The sequence below is a fragment of the Tinamus guttatus genome, unplaced genomic scaffold (assembly GCF_059628265.1).
Source record: "Tinamus guttatus ecotype Peru unplaced genomic scaffold, ASM5962826v1 Tinamus_guttatus_pri_ptg000048l, whole genome shotgun sequence".
In the NCBI taxonomy this organism is placed as follows: Eukaryota; Metazoa; Chordata; class Aves; order Tinamiformes; family Tinamidae; genus Tinamus; species Tinamus guttatus.
This window is the reverse complement of record NW_028288582.1, coordinates 13,220,540-13,240,701: the sequence shown is the minus strand read 5'-3', so window position 1 is coordinate 13,240,701 and position 20,162 is coordinate 13,220,540. Positions and strand designations below refer to the sequence as shown.

The 20,162-nt window shown below is 36.1% G+C and overlaps 1 protein-coding gene across 1 annotated transcript in view; it reads right to left on the bottom strand.

Moving 5' to 3' along the window:
* RPS6KA5 (ribosomal protein S6 kinase A5) overlaps positions 1-20,162 on the bottom strand; it is a 58,477-nt gene that overhangs the window by 36,565 nt on the left and 1,750 nt on the right. Inside the window, exons 2-5 of the mRNA XM_088539719.1 lie at positions 10,107-10,178; positions 4,049-4,267; positions 1,476-1,591; positions 772-879 (exon numbers count right to left, since the gene is read on the bottom strand). Coding sequence (XP_088395845.1) covers positions 772-879; positions 1,476-1,591; positions 4,049-4,267; positions 10,107-10,178 — 515 coding nt within the window. The remainder of the gene's footprint in view (positions 1-771; positions 880-1,475; positions 1,592-4,048; positions 4,268-10,106; positions 10,179-20,162) is intronic.

Sequence of the window (20,162 nt, the reverse complement as noted above, 5' to 3'; positions counted from 1 at the left end):
CTAGGGTTATCTATTTTAGAAAACCCCTCTGCTGCTTATAACAGTCTTTCAAATCTGCACTTTCAGAGTTCGATCTTGTCATATCTAATGGTAAAGCCAAAAAATACCTAGTTTGAAAATCTCTCAAAATTCTGGGCAACCTACTTTGACTCTCTGAAATCTCGAAAGCATATTTAGATATAAATCTGTACCTTACAAATAATTAACAATAAACTTCAAAAGTCAGAGATCTCTATGTTTCTGCTATGTGGTGCTATGCCATATTTAATGAGAGATAAGCTTTTATGCTAAAAGCTGGCAATTAAGCTTATCAAAAGTGACACTAAGACATGAGAAAAAGACAAGATAATAATACAATAATTATTATTAGCACAAATAATAGTCATAGCACACCATTTGCCTAGTCACTGCAAAGCATTAGCACAGTCAAGCATTTTAAAAAGGCAAGTGAAATGGCAACATAAGTGGCTTTTCAGACTTTTAGGGATCTGTTTTGCACAAAGAGGGCAGTAGGAGCAAATATGGAGGTATTTCAGGGAAAACTAGGACAAAGATGTCTGACAACACTGCTAAACCAAGACCAATGACTTGAAAGCTCCAAAACCAATAAACAAAGGATGGCTGTAATACTTAAAAACAAAGACTAGCAGCTTTTATTCTACAAGGTTAAAGTCTAAAAGGCAGTTTTTATCCTCTCGAATATATGATTTCAGTAAGACAGAATTTGGTTCCGTGGTCTTGTTGGATTCCGTCTACAATTCAAATACTCACCTCATCATTAAGAAACTCCTTACTCAGACCAAAGTCTGTCAGCACCACATGGCCATCAGAATCGAGGAGAATATTCTCAAGTTTTATATCACGATATATAATTCCCAACTGCAAACAGATAGAAAAGCAATATTTTCAAATCAGTGTTACCACACCAAGAAGACATTGTTGAAGGCATCTAAATTTTAAGCTAGCAAAATTTCCAAATTTAAGGTAATCTGGGACAAAAAAAGGGGACTATTATTTTAAAATATCTTTCAACAAATAATTTGTAAGGTCTCAGAAAATACATTAATGATTAAAGTCTTGAAATTGAAAGACATGTTATATGTTTCACACCAAAACTGACTGAATACTTCGAGTGCAAAACCGAATTCAGTTTCATTAAGAATTAAGATGCATCCTTTTATTACATGTTCCCAGGCATACAATTTCTTTGGCATTGTCATGCATTAATTGTAGCATCTTCACGTTACAGTTATAAATCTGCAATCTTATTCTGGTGCACAGGAAGAGATATTTCAAGGGGAAATATCTCCTACCAGTAGAAAAATTTACATTTGAATTTCAAGGAGTGAAGAAAAAAAAAAAAAAAAAAAAAAACAGTCCTCCTCACTAATTTTATACAATGTAAAAAGAACACTGATGGTATATAACATTGATGATATTTCCAGGAAAAGAGCACTGTGATAAAATTATTTTACCTTATGTAGATGTTCAAGCGCCAAAACAATTTCTCCAATGTAAATCTGCACCTCATTTTCTGAGAACCTCTCTCTTTGCGAAAGGTGAGTAAACAATTCGCCTCCGTTTATGTAGTCTAAAAGTAGAAGAAAACAATAATTTCACTTTCGGATCACTTTTCTTATTGAAATATTAATGTTAGTGAAATATTAGTAAGTATTATAGGCTATTAAATAGGATGTTCTAGGATCAGATACTTTTATATTACTGTTTTCAATAACATTTCATAAATGTTGTATACTACTAAATTTCCTTCTCAGAGGACTGATGGAATAACATTACCAACTTTCAAAGAATTAAGGAAATCATAAAAGGAATTTCAGACATCGATAAACTAGAAGATATATATTTCTTAAAATAAGTCTTTTAGTTACTAAGAGAAAAAGAAAGGAAGAGAACTGACTAATTTATCTGCAAACACAGCATTTGTACACCCTTATGAAATATTTAAGAGCAGCAAGCCAGACTGACTAGAAAAGACAATTCAGAACCAGCTATTAGACAAAATTAAAAATAAGCAACTATGGGCAATTAGAAATGTTCCCTTTGTAAGAGGAATTTTGATGGTAAAACTTAATGTGCGTGCAAACAGTCTCCAGTCCAGCAGTCCCACAGAGAAACCGTACTCCCATTCTTTACAAGATATAGCACAGAAAAGAAAAATTCACAAGAAAAACACGTAGAAATTTCTATTATTTTTCAGTTGAAAATTATGATGTTATAGCCAACATATAATGAAATAGGCATGTGTTAAAGTCAATTTCAAGAATAATTTAACTGAACTTGGTAAATAACTTCTATAGCCAGTATCACAGAATTCTACTCTCAAGATGGTTTCATTGAAAGAAAAAGTATTTCTTTTTAAGGTTGTTCCTTTGCATAAACCATTCCACATTATTTCAAGACTCAACTGCAACCTTATAAATCTGGAGTGGTACCAAGTTCCAGCAAACAACTCTGCAGGGAAGCAGAGATGATCTTGGACAGCCTTCTAACACCTAAAACTTAGAGGATGCAGGCCTCCCAATAACTCAAAGGCCGCATGATTTCATAACCAAAGGCTTCGGCAGAAAAGGCTTCCAAAGGTAGCAAGAACTGTCTTGAATATTCTTTCCAGTTCCTGGAACACATGCTTCACAGATCAGAAGAACCCTCCTCCTTCCCCAAAAAGCCAGGACTGTCTTTATAAGCATTGATGCTAAGGAATACAGCAGCATCAGCAACAACAAAAAGGAGTGTAATACTACAATCTCGGACTCTTTTCCTAAAAATTTGCTGCCCTGGAAAAGAAGAGTGGTGAGGAGACAGACATGCACATATAGAAGTTATATCTGAGCTGAATACTCTCCAGTTCCTGAGCAGTCTTTTGCAACACTTGCCAGTGCTACAGAAACCAATGTGGTTCTTCACACCCAAACAGCAAGCAAAATGGCAAGGATAGCAATGAAGTGAAGAATGTTCCAGAAAGCCTCACCATATAATAAGTTAATCAAGAAGCGCATCTCTCAAATCGAGATATGCAAAATCTATCAAAACATGGAAGGAAAAAAAAAAAAAAAAAAAAAAACCCACCTATACCACAATGTATAGTCCATTAACGAAGTCTTCACAAAACAAGAAATACTTGTCACCAGCATTTTACAGCAGGAAACTGTATAAACAGTTTGTAGTTCCTAATGTTGTAAGGATTGTTTTCTAGCAATAAATAAGAGCATAATAATCTTTAACTGGCATTTCCTACCCTGTTACTACCACATCTGTTTACCAAAAAAGGCAGGGCTGGTGAGATCTTTGTTGGCTGCAATTCAGTGCCACTAAAACAACGTACAAATATCTGGTCAGAATAAAAGCAGGTAGGCCTGTTCTTTCAGAAACGTAATGCTTCAAAACCACTAATCAGGAGAATTTTTAATATGTTTTTGAGTGAAATGTGCAGCGTATTTGAACCAGGAGGCTTTCTGCAGTTTAAAATCTCCCTGACTTAATCTTCTCTCTTACCAGTAACTAAGAGATGTTTTGTCATGCCACCTTACCCATAACCTCTGTCACACAACAAAGCGAGCAGACAGAAAACAAATCAAATTTTTATGCCCGTATTTATATTGACTAAAATGCAACTAAAATTGGTAGCAATTGCCTGAAATTCTGCAGAAAACTAATGCAATATATAATCACTGTTAAATTTGAAAAAGTAATTGGAAATTTCATCTTCTAGTTAGGTTCAAGAAGTTTTATTTTAGTAGTTTTCCCTCTCTGCTTTAGGTTCTTATGACAATATACATTTTTGCTGGATGCAAGTCATGGACAATACTTTCCTCACCCCCACTTTAGAACAGTGCACTGAAGTTCAAACAGGAAAACCACACACAGCTCTACTGAAGAACAGTATTTTACTTCCTATACTTTCCTATACAATCTCCAAATGCACTGTACTTAAGAGAAAAAAAAAACATGAAGATAAAAGGGGTTGTTATTGTGTGAGGGTTTTTTTAATTTGCATTAACATAAGATTTGAATCCTGGAAAGCACTCACCTAATATGAGATGAAGCTTTGTATCCGTCTGAAAGGCATAATGCAACGTGACCAGAAATGGTGATTGCCTAATGTGCTCCAATACTTGTCGCTCTGTCCTTGTGTGCTCAGTTGTTTTGGCTTTTTGAACTATTGTTGCTTTCTTCAAAACTTTCATGGCATACAGCTTTCCAGCATCATGGCCACTTACTTTCCTTACTAGGAACACTTTTCCATAGGCTTTAAAAGAAAATGTTGGGAGAAAAATGGTCACACTCTCATACCACAGGTCTAGTTAGTATCACATCACTTCCAATTTTAACATTACACTGTATTTCTTATTTGGTCTTTTTTTTCCCCTGACTACTCATTATGGTACCAAACAGCATTACAGCAAACAATCAGGCTAAGGCTTTTCACCTCAATATGTTTTTTTTTTTTTTTTTTTTTTTTTTTTTTTTTTGATTCCAGGCTGACTTTTTAAGCAATACAACAAGAGTGGTATGGGGGACAGTGACAATGAATCTCAATTTCAAGATTAAAAAGAGATGATTATTTTTTACTTTATAATAATATAACACACTCAAAATTTAAGGTTTAGCAGGAGTTTGGAGTCAGAGAGACTTTCTGTCCCCCCAGAAGTCAGTCCATATTTGGGCAACTTGCACACTGTCAGCAATAGCTTTGTAGCAGAGGTTACAAAACCGCTTATAAGTCAGTGATTTCTTCCTATCAATATTAAGTATATAGGAACTTTATAGGGTTCCTACACAGGACTTAAAGCAGAATAAATTGGAGAAACTCTCAATAGAAAATAATAATAAAAAAAAGGCAAGAGAAACATTCAGTAGGATTAAAAGGTAATAATTTAATTAATTCAAGAGTTTTGACAAATAGAATCATCTAAGTACTATAAAGATCCTCTATACTCAAGGAATAAAAAGTAGCATAATAAGAAATGTGACTTTTTAAAAAAAAAAAATTAAAAAGGCCTTTTGGGAACTATCACTGAATTTGACCTCTGCACTAGACAAACCTGCAGGAAGAATAAAGATTAGAATTAGTAGATGTATAAACAGTATACAATGTGAAAAAATCAATGTTAGCTCTGTAGATGGAAATAATTATTTCTATTAATATTTGCTCAAAGGAGTCATGAGGAAGGAAGAAAAAATGATCTGCTTGACTTACACAGATCTCCAAAACATTTTTACAAGTTTTATAACAACAGGGTCTTAAAAGCATCAAACAATCACAGGTTCAAAGAGAAGGTCCTCTCATGGAATCAACAGACAGACAACAGACGTTTCATTTCTTTTCCAATGACAACAGGTCACTGCAAACATTTACCCTGCCTGATTCAGTTATATATCAGCCGAGAAGCTGATTTTCTCAGGTTAGTGAATTATGCACTCCAACAAAAGTCAAAGTTGACTTCAAAGCTGCAGAACAACATCATGATATTAAGTAGTTGAATAATGAAATGGCGATAAAATTCCAAGTTGGTAAACAAGCAATTCCTTTTAAAAAAAATAGTTGTGCAAATAGTTACAACTGAAAGCACATATGTAACTGGAATTACTACTGACAAACAGATAAAAAAAACACTCCTTAATGGTCAAAATAGGCAGAAAACAGAATGTTAGAACCACAAAGAAATTAAATAATAGGAAATAACTTATTTCACTAACTCACTAAAAATTCCAGCCAAAAGTATTTAACATGAGCTCCTTTAAGTACCCAGGAAAGAGTAGTTTTTAATCAGAAACACTGGGGAACATTTCAAGCTACGTTAACTGAAACGAACAAAAGGCCCTAGTTTTAACACTTTGCTACCTGTACCTTTGACCATCCTTTATAAAAGCATTTAATAATCCCTCTTAAATGGCAGAATCCTACAAACACATTAACCAGGATCAATTATAGCTTTAAATACAGCACAAAAACAAATTATAATTATATGAATTTTATGCAAATATCTAGAAGCTAGACTAACATGATCTTAAAAGGATTTTGATATAGAGCTTTACCATCACACAAATCGTTCTCTTCATAAAATTGAGAAGAGCTGACAGAATGATGAAGACTCTCAGCAGTTTTGATGAGAATAAATTTTAAGAGCACTATTTTAATCAAATGACTCATGACATATTCAGCATCAGAATCTCTGAGACCACTACAAGATATTTACTTAAGAGAAAACTGCAACAGCAATCAATTTGAAGGGCCAAAAGCAGAAGGAGCAGAAGATAATTTCAAGAACACCTTTATGACAATCTTATCCCAGGAAAATTTTGGCACTTTAAAATAAGAATAAATACAACTAAACCTTCACTGCTGCTGCTTCACTGCTGAAAATATACCAAGTTTATAAAGAGCCATCACAATTATGTATTTTAAGCAAGACAGCATTGAATGATTTTTATTCTGAGGATCTTCTTTAGTTTATCCAATTGGCTCACAGCAGGCCATATTAAAAATATTGCCATTAGTTAGAATACTACCTATATCCATCAAGTAATTTGTCTGGAAGATTCAATATATTCTGCTTCCCATTGCTGAAGATCACTCAAGTGCCAAATAACGTGAAAACACTTTGGAGAATCTCTGCATAACTCCACAGAGGCAAATTAAAAAAAAAAAATGCTTTTAATTATATTCAACAGTAATATCTAGAAGCTCACATCAGGATAAGCCTCTTCCATTTCTTACCTAAAAATGCAACAAGTATTACTCACTATAAAAGCTATCAGATGCCCTCATTCATTTTTCTTTCAATCACTCCAAACCATGGGAGAGTTGTCATTTTTGTCCCTATGAACCTCTTGGTCTAAGATGACCTCAACCACCCCATCCCCAGCCTTCGGTTACACAGAAGTCAAAATGCACTCCTAGTACAGTAGTACATTGGAACAAGAAAAGAACAGAGCTGTTCCCAAGATGGCCAGAAAAAAAAATGTTTTCTGCTCTTTCATCATCATCATCATCTTGACCATAATTTTAAGACAAGTCACTAAAGGAAAAAACAAGGGTTGTTTGGACTGGTCTTTGAGTTCCAGGAACTCAAAAAAAAAAAAAAAAAAGCCTTTGAAAGACTTTACTATTTCAAATTTCAGAGATAATGGACATTACCTGCCATTTTTCTGGATGAAGGGCATCTAGTAAAGCACGTGTAATTTGCATCCCAGTAAAGGACTGGGAAGGCCATAGCAGTCATCCTCTCTTCTCCAGTTTGCCTTCAAGTATGAGAGCAGGAAGTTACAGGCCTAAACAGGATCCCCAAAACTCAGGGCAGAACACAGTTCAGATACTGTAGCAAAGTTTGCATGCAAGCAGGTGGTTAAATTTGGTTAAATTCTTGTGGAGGTTTGGAAAAAAAAAATTAAATCTCTGCTACATATAATACGATAGCTAAATTGAGTAACTGAATGCACAGCTCCAAATTTTCCCAACTGCAGCAGATATTTTAAGGATTATTGCATTTCCTTAAGTTGTCTTTCCATATCTAAGATATAAGCACTATACAATAATTCTTATTCCTAAAAAACAGATACAAAAAGCCTTTCTTATATCATTAGATAAATAGCACAGGAGTCAATTTGTAGCTCTGTCTGGTTTTGTAACCATAAGCCGTAACTTCTTATTTTACAGGTGAGCATTTCAAGATAATCTTAGACTAACTGGCCGTTACAAGCACTTGTGTGATATCATTTCTGTTTTGCTTTGTTGATTCAATGAAAAGAACACAGAAATTCTGACCATAACAATTATAAACACTTTTATGTTTCAACTTATCCCTAGCTGCATCAAGATTCTGTTGATATCTGCATAAGAAACATCTAACAGATGGTATAATATAATATGGTACTCTTAAAAATCCATTGCAAGGATGAGAGAAGATTTTTGGTTAGTGCAATCCCCAGAACGTTTCTCAAACGAGGAAGTGAAACCCCCTCAGCGAGGCTGCCTAGGAAGGTTGCAGAGTCTCTGCTGCTGGAGGCCTGCAGGAACAAATCTCTGTCCTTTGCCAGGACAGGGCAGCAATCACTGATTTTGCGGTGGGAGAAGGAACTAGAGGACTTCCTTAAGTCTGTTCTAATCCTCAGTGATTTTGTGTCACGACAGAAGGGACAGGAATTTCAGATGGTCACTTCATGAAGAGTGAACAGAACTAGCTCCCTTTTCATCAGATGAAGTGCATTTAATGCTGGTCAATACTTGGCAAGCAAACTCCTCTGAGGCACCCAGTGCATAGCTCTCAGCTCTAATACACTGAGTGTAGAGGGAATAAAGTTTCACGAGTGCCTTGCTGGTCTAGCCTATAGATTCCCTATGCAAAAAGCAAGCTATGATTCAAACTATTTACTACAGAAATGCAAATAACACTGTTGACAGAAGCACCATTCTTTCCACAAATGCCATTTCAGGATACCTAAGGTCTCCCTGGATTCTTAAAACTGGCAGGAATCTTTTAATCAGCTCTTAAACTAGCTTGAATACACTGAGTCAGACGTTCCTGAAGTAATCTAACCATCAGAGCAGGATGAAGAGAAACAGGCTTTTTTTTTTTTTTTTCTCCCTCTCACCACTTCACACAAACACACAATGTCAATCTTGCTGTCAATTTGTTGAAGCAGACTAGTCTCAGAGGATTCTTCATAATAATTACCCTGCTGTCCTATCAGCATAGGGTAATATCCTATCCTATGATAGGGGTATGAACCTAAGGACTACCTGATATGATTAAGAGTATAGCAGGCCAAGAAAAGCTGGCTAATCACGTCATGAAGGTGAGAGAGCATAGAAGGTAGCAATGAGTAACAGACACAAATTCAACCTCAGCAAAAGGGCTATTTCAGAGGTACTGCCTAAAGAAGGTAGGAGGAGGTCAGGCTACTACCAGTCTAAACTTGAAGACCGACACTTATGAAACTACCAAATTCACCTTTTATTCCAAATGTAGCAAGGAAAAAAAAGAAGATAGAGGTATGGAATTACTTGGGACCAGTCTTCACTTTTCATTTAAAAAAAAAAAAAAAAAATCACCCAGTGTTTCCATCAGCAAGAGAGAAAGCAGAAATGCCCACAATAAATGTATAATTACAAGTAAAAAGAAAAAAAAATGCTGACCTCAGACCAGTTATAATGAACCTCTTCAGAAGAGCAGAATTACTTAAACCTATGAATATGCAACATGCATATCTGAGTACTACAGTTTCCTTGACCCTACCTACAGAAATTAGACAGAATTGACTTGTTAAGTTTTTTAGACTCAAATTAAAAATTTACTTCAGAAACATAAAAATGTAATCCTCTGGGATTTAACAGTATAATGAAATTACAAAAGAATCCACATGACACTTAATTGCAGAGATCAAAAACCTTTGCTTTTTTGTTCCTTATGCAATAGTTTGTGGAACTATAGTTTCATTGCTAGCAGTTGATGATCAGTAACATTCACACTTCTAAAAATCAAAATCTGTAACTTTTATAGACCTCGATACTGTCTATTCAACATTGAATCTGTCAGTACCGACAAAAAGTGTCAGCATCCTGAGAACACACAGGCATATAGTGGTGTGTGTGTGTATATATATATGAATAAAATATATGCATATTTTAATTAAGTATACACACAGCATGCATGTGTATCCACAAACACACATACACTTAATAAAAGGGAAATAAACCATTAGAATTATCAACAGGGGTCCTAAAACATCCCCTGAAACTCCAGCATCATGTGGAATCCACAAAATAATGCATATTTTCCATCTTAAAAATTACTGGTGTTTGAAAATGATGAAAACACACCACAATCATCCTATTTCATAAGGTACCGACACACCTGTCCTTTCAGAAATTCCTCAAAATAGTTGGCAGAACTTAATGAACTTTCTAAGCTCATGCTTTAAATCATATTTTTCCATAAACTACATTAAATGTTCAAAAAACAAGCCATGAATATGATATATCTTCCTAAAGAACTTTCCAATACAAAACAAGTTCAGCTGGAAAATAAAAGTGTACTTAAGAGTATTGCTTCCAATACTCGACTTAGAAAAATAGTGCGTCTTACCTCCTGTTCCAAGAACTTTCAAGAGTTCAAAGTTTTCAATGCCAACTTTCTCTGCATGGCCTGTCAGATTTGCTGAAGAAAGAAAGAAAAATACATCAGATATGTAACACACAACCATCATTTTGGCATATTACTACAATTTCAATAAAAGTTAGTAGCTAAAATAAATATGTGGCATTAAGCGACACATCAGCACCATACTGTACTATTTTAACTTCAAAAGTGAAGGAGCGCATTTTTTCCTGCAGCTATTGGTGTTTGCAGAGGCACAGAATCACAGCATTGTAATTTAGGTTAAAAGGCACCTCCAGAGGTCATTTAGTCCAAATCCCTGCTCAAAACAAGTCTAATTAGATCATACTGCTCACAGCTTTGTCCTGACAAGTCTTAACTCTATGGACACAGATTCCACAACCTCTCAGGACAATCTATTCTGCATTTAACCACCCTCATGATAATTTTTTTCCCCTTAATATGGTCTAACTGAAGACCATGTTTCAACTTGGGTATGCTATCTCTCATCCTATCACCATGAGCCTATGAGAAGAATTTTGCTCCATCTTCTATGGGTCCCTTGATCAAGCAGTTGCAAGCAATAAGGTCTCCATATAGCCCCAACATCCCTCAGGATGCTGAATGAAATGGTAATTGGGATGAGATAAGCACAGAATTATTAAAGCTAGAAAGAGTCACCTCTATTACCGAAAGACCCCGAATCTACATGGATAACCTCTCTGGAAAAGACTAGGCTGCTACAAAGTTATTTCTGCATTTTCTGGGGAGCTTGAAAGAAGCTTGAGGGATTCTTTTCTCTATCTATCCTATTTTGAGTACTTTTTGTCTAATAGTAATTTTTTCTAAGCAGGGAAGTGAAGACCCCTGGTTTTTTTCCCCACTAAGATGATAAAAGAAAGTCTTAAGCAACTCTCCTTTTCCAACCTTTATTCCTACCATACTATCATTCACTCATTTGGATCAACACAATTGTAGGCCAAGCAGCAAAAGTTGCCCAGGGAAATAGTCCACATTAAAAGCAGTAGTGAAACAAAATACACTTGATAATTTTTTAGGCAAGGTTAGTTCCCTGATACACTGAAACGGTAAGCTGTTGCAGTTATTCTAGCTAAATTAAGGGTTAGGAACAATCAGTAGAAGCTATGTAAGGTGGCATGACTACTAAAAAAAAAGAAAGAAAAAAAAAACCTCAAACAGTAACTTTGAGTCAAGCTACATGTTTCAAGGCTAGTAAAAAGAAAATGAGGCTTAGAAAAGGCATGCAAGAAGCTTTCAGCATCAGCAACACAGAATTCAAGTACAAAGATCTCTTAACCCTAAAGGGAAATTCTTTCATAGGCAATGTTGGAATTAATTTTCTCAGTTCACCAGAAATTCTAATTTGGTTTGATAATTCTAATAAACTCCATCAAGGTACATGAATTCTATATTCATTATCAGAATTTACAGTTAATCTCCACAGAATTGTAGTAACTCAACAAGTCAAAACAAAGAACTGCAAGCTTCAAAAAGACTTCCCATTGCCTCTACATAAGAGGGGCAAGCCTCAGAAATTCTGACAGTAAATAAGTGAGAAAGCACATTCTAGACTCATTCCAACAATCCTAGGAATCTGCACACATGCACAGAATGTATCGAGAAGCAATAGATTAATATTAGTGCTCTCATACAAGGCATTGATGAAATCTCATTTAAAATGCCAATTCTTATCATCCGCTTTACAAGAGATTGCATCAAATTTGGAATAGGTGAAGAGATTAGTTGGCATCACTGGGAGATAAGAGAGCCCAGAAGAGCTTTTAGAATTTTCTCTTAAAGGAATATAACAGTATTCAACTGACAGTGATTTTTGCAAATCTAAGGGAATTTGCAAGCTTTCCTAGTGTCATGTGTAATCAAAAAATACACAGCACAGTGAAATTATTAGAACTCATCAGAAAAGTAATGTTTCTCCATTTTAAAAACATACAATAGACAAGACTTCAGGACCAAAATTGTTAATAAATTAATGATGCATATGCTCTGCACCAGTTGACCTGAAGTTTGCTGCACTGTTTTCACACACATCCAATTACAACAAATACTATTGCTAGTGCCACATCACAGCTACTGCTGAAGTCAACAAAAGGAAAATGTATGCATCTGCCAAGAGATCATTAATAGTAGGTAAGACAGAAATAAACAGAGTTAATGCCTAAAGAATCATAGTAAGTCACTCAGAGAATAGTCTGTTTTCAGGCAACTGAGTATTACATATTACTTTCTTCTTAATGAGAGCTAAGTAGAGCACTCAACGCAAGCAATTTCAAAATGGAATCTTTCCTGCCAGGAACAGCAAGGATCAGGGCTATTCTAAGGAGGCCAGTGCTACAGCATCCACAATTTTTCAGCAGCGGATGCAGCTGAAAAGATCCAGGACATAGAACTTGTCTGGACACTAGCTAAATGCTTATTTTAAACAGCAAGAAATTTTTACTTTAAAAAAAACTCTGATTTTGATCTTCCAATATGGATAGCTCCAAAAAATGTAACATTTCATCTTTTAAAGAACTGTCAGAAGAAGGCTTTTCAATTAAATGCCCTTCCAGAAGGCCAAACAGTCATTTAACTCTGCAGTATTCTTAGAAGGGAATAGGATGTAAAGAATGGAATATGGAGAAATGCCCTACCTCCAAAAACACACTGAAAATTTGCAATAACTTTAGTAGAACTGTAGAACTTTCCCCACTTTCATGAGATTAGACAGGAGTATGTAAAGAGCTGAAAGATAACGAGTAGGAAGTATTATGTATCTGTTTCAATGTGAACTACAATTTCATGCTATCTATTTGATCTCATTTCACTCGGGCTGTTTCTTTAAATGACTAACATTAAAAAGGAAAAAAAAAAGTTGAGTGTTACTGTAATCTCACAAAAACAACACAAATATGCATCTGATTACTATTAAAACATCCACTTCTTTCTTCATTACACTGAGAAAAAAGCCAGCCCACAAGACTGGATAGCCAAGAAGCATCCGCCATCCACAGCACATGCTGGTATGATAGGACACTTGAAACACACAAACTCTCTATCAGAATGATTCCGTATAACGTAAGTACAACTACCCTGCATCTAAAAATTTAATAAATCTACTAACTCACAGGAAGAGAGTAGCAATTCCCAGACAATACTGCCATTCCCACCCCCCCCCCAAAAAAAAAACAAGCTGAAGAGCGCGCTCCTATCCCACACTCTTTCCTATATCACTGCACTTTTTGGTCTTCCTCCACTAAAACTGAATGCAGCAGTTTTTGACACTCTAACAAAGATGAGAGGTATTTTCCCCAGAACTAAGGTTGCTATACTAACATTTTCTTGACCTTTGAAGAGTGCATAACCCCAAAGATCTGTATCTATACTCACCAGTGACCTCAAAGAGTCCAAATGACCACTGCTGTAGGGACTTCCCACAAGCAGAAACTTGCACAGTTACGAGACAACTGCTCCAAAGTGTTTGTTTGACAGACTTTGAGAGACTACCACAGGACGACTGCTGCTGACAGATCAGTTAGAACTAGTAACTCTAGGAAAGGCCCTCCCATCCTTAACTATCAGTATGCTAAAGCTGCTATCAGAGCCCCACTCGGCAAGTACCTGTGCAGCCTGCATGAAGACAACATATGTTGCACATACAGCAGAAACCACAACCATACAGTAGGCTATTTCTACCAGTTGCTCCATAATGCTACAGTGTGTACAAAGATGCCATTCAGAAACAGTGGCTTTGGCTTAACTCTCAGTTCAAGAATGTGCATGAGAAAAGCCACTATGGCAATAGAAAACTTTTACTTCTCCATGCAGTGTCTGCTTAAGTGCATTGATGCATTGCAAGGCACAAAGGAAAGGAAGCTTCAAGGAAGAAACTACTGCCCAAACCAAGAGGACAAGAGTTTATCCACATGTGACTTGAAGCTACGCATAACGTGGCAGTATCCAGGATAATGGAACATGATGGGAGGGAGGAAAAAAACAAAGCCAACAAACAAACAGAAAAACGCAAGCAAAAGCTGACAGCACCTTTCAAGTTAGGTAAAGATAGATGAACAATTAGGAAAGTTTCTACATGCAGATTTTCCACTCTAGTTCACAGCGACCAGCACCAGACCAACACTGTCGGAAGGACAGCATGCAGATGAGAGAGACAGGAAGATATAATGGTTCAGTCCAGAAGCAAAAACAGAGGGAAGGGCAAGATATCACGGCCATTCATAAAAAAGAGTGAAAATGGTACGGGACCCAAAAGTCACCTCCAAAGGCAGCAAGAAAGCAAATGTCTAGAAATATTCCCACTGTGGAGACAAACAGCCACATGCAGGGACAGCGCTCCATGATGATCCACACTGCTGTTTTCAGTTCCCCAGGAAAATGGCAGCCTATTTAACTCTGGGGACCAGGGCCAAGTCCTTCTACTTGATGCAGAGGCTCCAAGCAACATAGAAGCTGACTGTCACCTGGAATACCTTTAAATTTGAGAAGATCTAGTAGGAGTTAAGAAACTTAATTAAGAAAATTTATTATATTTATAAATATTATTTTAGCAGTGGTGGTTTTAAAATTGTGATGTGCTTTCAGGTTCTCGACTCCATGGCATATAGGTTTTAAAGCAGAAAAATGAAACTAAATCTTCATCTGCTCAGTTCATTCCAACGGCCTTCAACTGAAGGCAAGCTCCGCGCGAGAGCTGCGACTTGTCTTCCCTGCTCTCAGGAACACTAGACCACCAGCGCTGCTATTTCTCTGAGCACAGCAACGAACCTCCGAGTCTTTCAAGCAAAACGATGACGGAAAACAAGGAAAAGGGAAAGAAGAAAGTCTGCAGCATTTCAAACTATTAAGTATCTGATGCCTGGTGCCAATGTCATTTTTTTTCCTATCTATTACTTCAGATAATGGCTCAGTTCCACTCATCTAAGTGATGCACTTCTTTAGTCATGGCAAAAATGCACCCAATTCTGAACTCACAGTACTGAAGACAGGTACCATGCATGTTACTCTGAACTCTAGAGTCACAATTAAGGTAACAACTGCTCGTGCTCTGTACCATTAGGTGCTTAAAGAGAATGCCACTTGACCAGAAAAAAAAGCTCAAGAACTCATGGAACTGATGAGCCCATCCTGGAAGGTTGGAGACCAAAAGTTCACACAGTCAAAAAAGGCAAAGATCTAATTATTGGCTAAGCTTAATAAAACATGCGGAAATTCAGAACTACGAAATACTATGGGGAAAAAAGAGACAGATAACAATCACTGCCATCACCAACAGAGACCAAAGCTACAGAAAACTATATCTTGCTGAAGTTTTCATTTGTACATCTGACGCTGAAAGAGAAAAAAAAAAAAAAAGTTTGAGACTAACAATTCAGACTCACACTAGTCAGAGCTGGAAACACTGCCTACTAAGAACTATTTGCATTAATCAGTCCCTTTACTATTGCAAAGGTGATTTTGCTATTAAGTTTGTCATTATTGTGAGTAAATCATTACTATAAGTAAACGACCAGCTAAATGTGCAGCAACAGCCCCCGCAAAAAGTAGCTGAATTATACACTAATGAATAAAGTTGTTCCAGATAATCTACTGCTGAAGAAAAGGTTGAAACAGGCAAATCAAAATAACAGATGTCTAAAGACTTTGCATACCTTTTTGAATCAGAAATTACATCAAAGGGCAAGGTATGAATCAGCTGTGGCCCTCCCTCTCTGTCAGCAGAAATAAGTAACACTTCAAAAAATATACTTACTTCAATGACATTCTCCCTCTTGACACAGAGTTAAAAAGAAAAGAATGTACATTAATTTATCAGCAAAGGAAGAGCAAACGACAATTTAAATTTTGGTTGAAGCGGTTTATGTATTTGCTTCTGCAAACGTGAACCAGGAAAGCTCAATAACTTTCTTGAGAATGATCCTCCTTAACATAAGCTTTTATGGCCAATTGTCCAAACATAAAACGTTTACAGATATCAACAGAAAAGGGGGAAAGGAAACAGTCATGCGAGATCACAAAACAAAACAGAAAAATAAACAGAAGGACAGCGTGTAATTCAAGTTTTGTATAAGCCAGGCCATCTGCCTATCTACAGGCTAAGTTAGGGCAGAGAGATCTTAACTGAGCTTGCATGTCATCTTTACGGTTGTATAATGATTCAAAAAAAGAATAATTAACCCAGAGCTTAATGTTTACCAGAAGATATCAATAAATGCTGCCAAGTGTGGAAGGGAACCTAAAAGAAATTTTTACGTCAAGAATACAGCTGCAAATCACAGTCTCAGACTCCCAAGCTGTCTCATGTCTCTGGCAAATGTTTTCTGAACGGTTTCCTAAATTTAAGATCCTAAAAATGCATTTAAAGTGACAAGTAAGGCTCTTAACTGCTTAGTGGAATCCAAGATGAGCTTTTAAACTATCTTTGTGTTTAGAGTTCATTAGGAGAGGGTTCGACAACACAGTGGCAATAAAAACTATGACTGCTAGTCCTCATTTATATTACATATTTCATAGAATATCACTGAAGTAACTAGAGCTCACAGTATGCCATGCCTGCTAACAGTAGCACACTTATCTGCACATCTTTTTTATTCGAGTTCATTAGATTTCCAAACTTGAAAAAACACAAATAGTCACTCTCCATCATAATCAAAATTGAAGTAGAACTTACCAGAAGATAAATACCAAGTATTTCTTAGATTGCAAAACATAAATAGTCTTGGTTCGGTAAAGAATAATATTCAGAGATCTAAATTATATCAAGGATGATTCAAAACTCACTCTCTAAAAACAGTCTTTCCTACTGTATAAAACACCAGAACATACATACTTTAGTGCTTAAAAGGAAGAACTAGAACTAAAGTATCTGAAATATTAAACTCTTCATACTTTCTGATCTCTACAAAATACACAGAATTACTAGACAGTCATATATGAAAACTGTTTTGGCAAATTATCATTTAAAGAAAGGTCTTTAAACTTTCATTAAAAAGTTTCCTTTTAAAGATAAAAATATATATATACACTAGAGAAGTGCCATCTGTAGCTCCATAACAAAGGTTGAACTGTACTTAAAGACATGGCTCCATCTTCTTTTTTAAGCATATGAATCTTCATAATGCCTTAGGGCATATGATCTGAACATACAAAGAACTGCCTTGCAATTTGCAAATAAATACTCTAGGTTCTCACGCAAGAGGGATAAATAAGAATTTGTAACGATACACATACTATTTGAAAGGTTTAATATCTACAGTGTTTCACTGTTTCATACCAGATTATAAATCAGACTATTTTTTAACTCAAGTGTAAATTCCAGATTCTTTTGCCTCTGAAGCCATGGAATCCACTGTCATATTGACTTCTGGCCTTCACATCCCTTTTCCCACATTGGAGTCAGGCAGACAAAGCACAAGTTAATGCAAGTTCTTTAGTCCAAGGTTTGTGATAGCATCAAAGTGAATCCAAATATATTCTTCAAAACAGAGTAGATTTGCCAAAAGGAAAGAAACAATGGCTCAATGCAAAACAAAAAACATACACATTGCTTATTGCCCACGCATTCATGGTCTCACATGTTCCTTTCAAGATCTCAGTTTCACAAATCTTCATGTCTCGCTGGCAAAGCAGATAGCCACTGCAAGCTGGACAACCTCCTACCTTAGTCACATATATTGATGGCTCAGGGTTCTTAGATCCTTATTTTATTTTTTCCCAAAACCAAAAACAGAAGCCAACAAAAACAAACAAAAACACCCCCCCCCCAAAAAAAAGAAAAAAGAACACACACACACACAAAACCCTTATGGTTAACAATTCTGTATGCTATCCTATATTACATCTTTCCCTTCTCTGTGCATATTCTTCCCCTTTTCTCTCTCTCTCTCTCTCTCTCTCTCTCACACACACACACACACAAAATAAGTTATCTGACAGGCCTCATATTTGCCATTATTTACTTCCCTGGCATTAACAGCAAACAAAAGATGTGAAGAGGATATTATATTTTTCATGATATATAAACAATATATAACATCTTGTGTTACATACAAGTCTCCAAAAAGTTGGGATGTTGTACCAACTCTGAGGTCAGTCTTCTAAAAAAAAAAAAAAAAAAAAAAAAAAAAAAAAAAAAAAAAAACCTTCACAGAATTCCACAAATAGATTATTCAGAAAAAATAATTTTCTTATTTTTCAACAGAACCAAAGCACAAATTGTTCTTCGCAGAAACAGACACCTCTTATCATTTATCTTTGGCATATCATTTTTCTTCTATTTCTGGACAATTAAGGGGATTTTACTTTCCCAAAACCTTCCTTCCTTCTCAATGTAAGCAAAAGGAGGGGGCAACTAATCTGAAATAAGTGAATTGTGAGTTTCTGTTGAGGGAAAAACATTTTTAGGACAGTCTCTTCTAAAGAAAAAAAAAAACAAAAACAAAAAAACAAAACAAAACCTTCAGCTGCTGAATATACTAGCAGAAGATCATTACTGACTTGAAATGTGACCTAAAAGTCACTGTTGTTTCTAATCTATACAACACACAGGAACAAAGACCTGAAACACACACACTTAGGTGGTTTACCCAGCTAGTACAAAACCAAAGTGTATTCCCCAATTCTTTGCATCACTCAAATAAATGATACGTACAAAGACTGGGCACTGCTCAGTGGAACATGATCAGTCACAGCACATCTCAAAAGGGCACTTGAGTGCTGAATACTACAGTTCCTTCCCTATCACAGACCCAATCTACATGCCTTCGAAGCAATATTTTTTCAGCAATTGCTTTTTGGTCACGCAACAGAGAATGAATTTCAGGGCCCTAATAATGTAGGATAGAGCACTAAAAATAATGGTGACCGTACATGGCAAAGCAGCATCATAATTTCAAAGTCAAAGGTAAAGTTGAAAAGAAAAGTCAAACCACAGTATGACAGGGTTAATGATCAGCTAGCTGAAAGCTGTGTAGAACGTCCACAGGCTAAAACACTGCATATGCTCAAGCTCGGTTTCTTTGTACACCACAGCATTTGCTCGAAGCTAACAAGTTATCTCTTTAGCTTTCAAAGATATTTGTTTCATTTAAAACTCAAGCTTTATATGTTCATTACTCACTTGACTGTAATTAATGCCTGTCTCCGTAACTAGTTTAATACTTTCAAAGCAATTCTGAGACTGAAGTAATGGCAATGCAAATTAAAACTACAGGCCCACATGCCTGCATTATGAACATAATTCTTAGTAGTTTGAGTGATTATTATCAAGAGCTTCACGCAACGACTTCCAGAATATGAAAATGCAGCACTTCCTTCTTGTAGGAGCCATGATTTCTACCCAATAGCACATTCTTTTAAAGCACTGTGGAGACTGACCTCTTTTCCATCTGCTAACATGACAGCTACGTTCAACATATAACTCTAAATCATTCAATTAGTCACAGATCTAGCAGCATCGAAGAAAGAAAATAGAAAGGAGTGGAACTCAGGAGACTAAACAAATCACACATTAAAAGGAGGAGGAGAAAAAAAGGCATGGTATATAATCTCAGTATTTTAAAAGAACAAAATTCCTATGGTTCCAGTTCCTGTTCTTACATGTCTCTTCAGTCTCTTTTCCAAAATGAAGCAAAAGCAAATAATCATACCACGTTTTAAAACCTGAGAAAAGTTCCAAAGTATCTTAGAGGTTATTATTTATATATAAAAGAAAGGCAAGCACTATTTTCCCTTCAAATTCCGGTACTGCCAAGCCCGATGTGGAGACAAGTTCTGAGACAGTATCTCGATATGTGTCTTGCACGGTGATGACACCACTGACACCTTCAGGAGTAGGAGTCTCCCAGGAGTGCATGACAGAGCAGCTCCCTCCTCCACCCTAACGCTCCAGAAATAGACAGCCCAATGCTAGAAAGCATTTTAAAAAAAGCAGAGTTCTAAATACTTAATAAGGAGAAGAAAATGGGGAGAAGCAGCTGATTTCCATTAAACTCGATTTCAGAAGCTTACGGA